The sequence below is a fragment of the Chiroxiphia lanceolata genome, chromosome 7, assembly GCF_009829145.1.
Source record: "Chiroxiphia lanceolata isolate bChiLan1 chromosome 7, bChiLan1.pri, whole genome shotgun sequence".
NCBI lineage: Eukaryota > Metazoa > Chordata > Aves > Passeriformes > Pipridae > Chiroxiphia > Chiroxiphia lanceolata.
Window position 1 is genome coordinate 31146673 of NC_045643.1, and position 7319 is coordinate 31153991.

The following is a 7319-nucleotide window of genomic DNA, read 5'->3' on the forward strand; positions in this document are numbered from 1 at the left end:
TGTGTGAGTGCAGTCAGAGCTGCACCTCAGGCAGCTGGAGCTCATGGGATCCGCTCTCTGCTGCTGAAGAGAGTCAGCAGCACCTCAGAGTCCCAACCATCCCTTGTCTTAGGGGATCTTGCAGCCCTCACCTGTTGAATCCACTCACATGGGTTTTTTGACCTGGTTGAGAAATGGCTGAGCTTTGCTGCTGAGTGTGTTGTGTCCATGTAGCAAGTGAAAGGGTTTGTGGGTGAGGACAGGTTCAGAGAAGACAAAACTATTCTGCTAACATTGGAGGCTATTTTACTGCTTCCCAAATGTCATCTGTAGTGCCACTGCTACTGGGGCTTCAGCACTAGGTTTCTAGGTATCATTTATGAGGCATCTGTCTCCCACTGTGTTTCATAGATAGTTGTTCCATATGCAGGATATCTGTGTGTGTATGCCATGCACAATGTATGATCTCTTATCCTTCCTACACACTAACAGATGGAAAAGAAGAAGCAAGAAAACAAAATGCGAAGAGACCAGTTGAATGATGAATACTTAGAGCTTCTAGAGAAACAGAGGCTTTACTTCAAAACAGTGAAAGAATTTAAAGAGGTAAGAGCACTTTTGCTGATGTAAAACTGCCAAGTGTTCAGTGACCCATTTTGACTTGATTTGTGCACTAATATATGCACGAGATTTCCTGCCACGATGCTTATCACACCATGTTCATGATGTATCCTGGTGGTTATCTCCACGTGAATCTTGGACCCTTGATTCTGGCAATTCCTCTTTCACTACTAGATTGGCATCCCTCCATGTTACAGGGAGGGATGTTACATGTTATCAAGCAAGATGCATATTTAGGTTTCTGAGTGGAATTTCTTGAAGACTTAAGAGCAGTCTCTTTGCTGGAGCGAAGAAGGTTGAGGGAATGTGTGTGAATAAGGAGGAAGTGCAGAGTCTTGGTAGTTATAAATACCTTTGGGAACCAGCCTTGTTGTCTAACAACTGTGAAAGCACCGTTTAACACTTCATTGATTCAGCCTTTCCCAAGCTTTTAATCATCTTGTACTTCTGTTAATTCTTGTCTCCATGAGAATGAATGACAAAGGAGTGCTGCCAGGCAAAATTGTCATTTGGCTTCAGATGTTGGAGGAAAAACGTCTTTCTGTAATTTGTCCTGCTTTGTTCTGAGACAGTTTCTTCCTGTTTCAGACAATGTGCTCTGGGAGAACGACAGGGACTGTTCAGCTGCTTGTTTGACATACAGGATTTTACATCCTTGTTGCAGAACTTAGGTGGAGGTTTATTTATTTAATTTTTAGCCCATTTTTCTTCCATTCCCACGTGATGGAACTTCTTCTCAACATTGCTACCCTTAAAATAAATGAAGTGAAACTGAACACAGGTGGTGTGATCTTACGTGAATACATTTCTTTACCTAGAGTTGTTCCCTGAACACTGACTTTTTTGCAGACTGTCCTGTGAAGTTCCAGATCACCTACAAGTAAACTCTGTTTCAAATTTATTCTATTTATAAGTAAAAAGCTGGATTTGCTTTAGCTACTTGTTACAACTTGAGATGAATGGTCAAGCAGTGTTCCTTTTGGCTTGCATGTCAAAGTTTAATGGGTATGACCATTGGAATAACATTGTGGACGAATAGGAATTATCTTCAGCTCATCACTCACTCCAGACTACTTTGGATTTTGGAGATCCTTCAAAACAAAAAAAAGTGTTTGGTTTTGTTGATGTGGAGATACAACTAATAAAGAGCAACTACCTCCTCCTATGTTTGCTTTCTGTTCACAGGAATGCCGTAAGAATGAAATGCTGCTGTCCAAGCTGAAAGCCAGTTCTTCCTGAAGAACTCCAGCTAGGGAAATTTATAGAAGATTGTTCAGTCCATTGAATCTCTTTTGTGAGGTGACAGTTATAACTGCAATGTAGATGTATATATATAGATATATATATATAAAAAATTATATACACACAGCTGTAAAAGTCTGTTTTTTCCAGTATGCGTTCAGTTTACAATCCCTCATCACATGGCTGTATTATTCATTATTGCCTCCACTACACAGTAAAGAGTTAACACAGTACAGCAAAATAGAAATACTGTCTAATTTTATTTATTTGGGTTTGTTTTGTTTTTTTTTCCCCCACAGTAAGAACAGTGGAGATGGTTTTTATTTGGGTTTTAACACTGAATTAGGTCAAGATTCTGGAATAAGTAGATATGTACTGTGTAATATGTCCAGTACCACAAGATGAGCACTGCAGAATGCAGTAGTTTGGTAATTTTGACCCAAAAAACCCCCACAGAATGAGATTCTTGAAACTCGCTTCACCACCTAATAACTTCACATTACTTTAATTTACAGTTTAGCCATAGATAGGATTCCAAAGGATAAAAATTAATTTCTAATGGTTAAGACATAAGAAAATGGAGACTTACCTTGGATAAGTCCTGGTGTAAAATTATAGATCTATATTTTTATAAAGTCTAGCTGTTGTATAAATTTCTTTGAAATTTCATTTTTATATATAGAGAGTATGCTTGTTAAATTAATAGCTCCAGGAAAAAAGACCTTAATCACTAGGACTACCATGTTATCCCTGGCTGGGATGAAAATCAGTCTATCACCTGTAATATAGGAAGATAAAGATTGAGACATTGTGCTCAAATGAACTGATGCTCACCTTTGAAGACAACAACCTACTTACCCTGCTGAAGATTTGATCTTGAAAGTTTAGAAACTTTGTGCGACACTTTCTGAAACATTTTTATATCTGTATATACAGTATTTTATAATTCAAACAGTTGCTTTTTGTACTTAACACCAGGATTTTGGACTGACTTTTTAATGTACGTCACACCTTCAGGAGAAGAAATCAATGTTCCTTTTTCCCAATGACCCTGATGACAGTGCTGTTCAATTACTTTCTATGGCAGCAAATATAAAATAAAGGATGTTTGGAATCCAGTGACATTCTGCTATCGTGTCTTTAAGGTGGAACTTGCCTTAGGAGCTTTACCAGGCTCTCAAGTTACAAGTGCCTTAAAAGATGAATTGTGTCAGTAGTGAAATGAGATGCTGTTTTTGTGACATCTTGTTCCTTCAGCACAAACATAAAGAAAACCTTTCTACTGAGCCATCTGGTACCTTGCTCTCCCACACGAGTCAGGGACTGAACAGACACAGGCTGCTCCTCTTGTATCTGTTCAAAAAGTCAGTCTGCCCAGGGCTAGTGAGAAAGGAAGGCAAAATCAGATTCCAAGTCCCTTCAAAGAAGGAAAAAATTATATTCAGCATTTCCTTCAAAGAAGGAAACTTGCAGACTTTGTAGTCAGCTTTGATACTAGGTGACGTTATTTCTTATCGACAAACTTTGCCCTCTATAAAAACTGTAATGCTCTTTCTAGTTTGTAAATCAAATAATTTATCTTTGGGAACAAGAAAACCTGTTTGAGAATTGAAGCTGTGCTGTATTTATGTACTGTGGAATTCTCAAAAAAAGAACTTGAGTGGATGTTTCAATTTGGGTTTTACCATTTTCATCAAAATTGCTTTAGCCATCAAGCAAAATTTTCTAGGTAGGATAAGTAATGAACTTGGATGTAGAATAAATTATGTGATTATTTGTTCAGTATAAGGTTAAATTTTATGCTTACCTGCTACAAACACAGTAACCTGGAAACTTCAGTGAGGAGTATGAAAATGTTAGAGCCATTGCTCTGGCTAAGAGTTTGTAATTTTGACTAAGATATAAATCCGAGGTTTGTGAAGATGCAGTTACTGCTCATAGGGAATAAATCAGAGTCCAGATTATAACTGATTATCTAAAACAGATGGAACCCAGGGCAGATGGACACTTATCTTTGCCTTAAGACCCCTGTGAAAATGAGAAGAAAAAGGCTGGAGAGGTATGAAAAGAGGATAGATCCTTGCCATCTGGCACAGGCTGTATGTGTTGAGTGCCATTTCCTCTGATACCAGGGGAGGAACCAATAGCAAGGAGAATCTGTCTTAATTCTCCATCTCAGCTGGTTTCAAGGGAGGAGTAAGAGTTTCTCAGAATTTCTATGTTTAAAGAGGAAGGTTTTGCCCTGAATTCATTTGGTGTTACCAGACTTGTAAAGTAACATTTACAGGACTTGCAGCAAAACTTCCTTTTTCTTTTTATTTGCTAGAGCCAGTTCAGAGCTTTAATTTGCATTCCAATAAATGTAATTAGTTTGATATACTGATGAATAAACTGCTGGAAAGTCAGTCTGCCCTTTGTTTCAGAAGCTGAGACAGTCTCTAAAATTCAGGCATACACTTACCTTAGATGGTGACAGCTCTCTTTAAATGCACTTCCTCAAGTGCACTTGTAAAGCATCTTTTTAGAGTGGAATCAGTGACACACACTTGACAAAATCCAGACAATCTTTTTGTTACAGTATATCACAACGACTGGAGTACTGCACCTAGTCACCTCTCACGTCAATAAAGAAAATCTCTGAAAGCAAGTTTAAATGTAACCAGTATTTTCTATAAGGGTTCTTCCCTTGTTCCTCTTTATTTTATGACAAAATCTGCTTATTGAAGTGTGACCTTAGTGTGTAGGTTCCTCAGTCAACCAGTGTTTGATGGGGAGGAAATGTATGACACCAAAAGCATTCTACTCTGTGGCAAGTTGCCATGTTGCACTCTTTACTCTCCAGAGGCACTATGGGCACACCCAGCCACCCAGGACATAGACTTTGCTGAAAGTTCTTTAGAAACATAAAATTACTTGCATGAGAGAAAGGGTGTTATTACTTCTCCCGTGTCCCCCTCTGTGTAGCAAAACAGGCAGCTGGAGAGCTGTGCTTGGCTGGGGCACCCACCCCCTTAGAGCAGCTTTGCTAAATTGGGCTTGTAAGTAGGACACATGACAGGGCCATACACAAATCCTGCTCGTTTGGGTGGTGGGTGACATACTCTGAGGATAGTCTGTTATCTTAAAAATGTATGAACTCCAGCCTGTTTATTTGTGCAGTGCCTGCACAGCCCTGGCTGCAGCCGGTGTGAACTCAGGAGCAGAGGCTGGAGAATGGCTGGAAGATCAGCAACTCCTGGGTACAGCAGTGAATTACTGAAGAGTTTCCGTTGTGGAGGCTGGAGCATGGATGTAGGTTTCCTGGAGACAGGAGCATAGAGGGTTATTAGCATTTTCTGTTCACGTTCATGTTCCAAAGCCTTTTCATTTCTGCACAGTCTGGACTCCAACAGCACAACAAACTTAGGCCTTCATTTCAATACAGCTGCTGCAGGGTTCTCAGAGCCTTGCTGCAGGAGGCAGCAATGCCCTTCTGCTGAGCAATTGGCTCCAGTGGGGTTTTCTAAGAGCACATTCAGTGTCAGGAAACAAAGTTTAAAACTAGTAGTCCACTGTGTGCAAGCAGAGATGATTGCTGTACTCTAAATTGGCAGCTTCTATTTGGGGAAATAAATTACCATATGTCTAAACTCTGCAAAATGATGCTCCTTTATAAAGCTGCTTTTTTTTTTTCTATTTGGATAGTCAAGATATGGGAGTTGTATTTTCAATATTTTCTTTGGTCCATCCTGAAGCCAGGGATAACTGCACAGCAATAATGTCAGATCTAAACCCTAATGCTTAAGTGCCAGAAAGAGGAATCCTTTGCATGCTTGATTTTACTCCTTTTTCAATTAAAATAAAGTTGCAAGATTTAATAAGGAGAATAATTAATCGCAGAAATAAAAGTACCAAGGGACGTAAAATATTATCCACATTCCAAATTTTTTTAATCAGGGTTGATGACTATCCATCAGTTAGTCTCCTGTTGTACCAGGTCACTGGGTTTGGTACACAAATGGGAGGGTAAAGCTCTGGGCCTGCTGTGCAAGGAGGCCAGGGGATGGGAACGCCTTTTCTGACTTTGGGTGGGAAGCAGCACCCAGCAGGAGGCCGTACCTCCAGATAACGTATTTCTTTTCCCTACACTAAACTCAGATTCCATGCCATTAAAACCCCAGGATTTTAAACCCTGAACATGTGCTGCTGCTCTCCTAAATGCAGTCTGCATCTAGAGCCAGTGTGGGAAGTCGATTTCGTTCAGAGCTTTCTAAAGCCACTGCAGTGAAGTGAAAGCCCCGCTTGCTCCTCGGCGCCTCTGGGTGCATTCAAAGCCGGCTGGTTGCTGTCACTGTAGCACTCACTGCTGTCACAGATGCCTGGGTGGGCAGAGCACCAGCTCGTTATCTTCAGAACTTCTCACAGCAAAATTGCAGAGGCTCAGACTCGCCTCCTAAGGAAGCTAAATTCATCCCTGAGGAGGCGGAGAGCTGTGTTGTGCTGCGTCAGTGCCCTGCTCCCGGCTCTGCTGCTCGCTGAGGGCACCCTGCTGCATCTCTGTCTGCAGCAAATACCTGTGCAGCTGTGCAGCTGCACTGACCTGCACAGTGACCTCACAGCTCTGTGGTGTTCTCCCAAGTTCCAGCTGCCAAGCCATGGTAAAATGTACCTTTACAACCTGTTGTATCTTGGAAGGGCTCCTGTGCCATAACTGGAGCTGGGTGTTGCTCCGGTCAGCTGGCACGGACAGTTGGAATGTGAGTATCACTGCTGCAGCTGCAGCCACACACTGTGATGGGCCTTAACTTCAGTGCAGCAGGGTTGGCATTGGATTTGTGTGATAGTAATGGCTTGCCTTACCAGGCACAGGGGGTACAGGCACTGAAATTTGGCAAAAGTGCTATTATGAGAAACTTCAGGAGATTTGCATGCTTTTTAACACAAGCTCAAGATGACCTCTTCATTTCTTCCTTCCATGTCATCTGTTTGGATTTTAAAGTTTTTCTTTCACATGAAAAATCTGATTGAGTTGAAAAATTTGTGAATGGTTCTGAATGAGGCCTGTGGGTTTTAGTAACTTTCAGTCTCTTACATATGTGTCTTCCTTCTGGTTTAATTAAGCCTCCAAACAGTAGTTTAAATGGTAGCTATTCCAAATGCAGGCAAGTTGAGAGTCACAAGGGAAAGTTATTTAAATTGGCTTTAAGTCTGAGCCAGTATCTAACAACTCTGAAATTCTAGGTTATTAAAATTTCTGAATTTCCACTGAAATTGAGAGGAGAAGCACCATCTGCAGGAGCACAAGACACACAGGTGGCTGTGGCTACAGGCACAGCAGGTCACACTGGACTGTCACAGCACTGCAGCTGTGAAGTACAGCAGTGTCTGATCTCACCACACACTGTGCTCCTGAGATACAGCCAGGCTCACTTCAGGAGCTGGAGGAACATGTGCTTTGATGGCATTTATTTAAATCACTTGTTTAGAAAAGAGCAGGA

General features: G+C 41.1%; 1 protein-coding gene and 1 long non-coding RNA gene across 2 annotated transcripts in view; one reads left to right on the top strand and one right to left on the bottom strand.

Moving 5' to 3' along the window:
• The window catches only part of CCDC93 (coiled-coil domain containing 93), a 39824-nt gene extending 36858 nt beyond the window's left edge, over positions 1-2966 (top strand). Inside the window, exons 22-23 of the mRNA XM_032692534.1 lie at positions 472-585; positions 1786-2966. Of these exons, the coding sequence (XP_032548425.1) occupies positions 472-585; positions 1786-1839 (168 nt within the window). The 3' untranslated portion in view covers positions 1840-2966. The remainder of the gene's footprint in view (positions 1-471; positions 586-1785) is intronic.
• A 2008-nt stretch (positions 2967-4974) lies between these two features.
• LOC116789138 lies at positions 4975-7195 on the bottom strand. The gene is made up of 2 exons (XR_004357908.1): positions 5941-7195; positions 4975-5142 (listed from the first exon to the last, which is right to left on the bottom strand). It is a non-coding gene; the product is annotated as an uncharacterized LOC116789138 (long non-coding RNA).
• Positions 7196-7319: the final 124 nt, after the last annotated feature.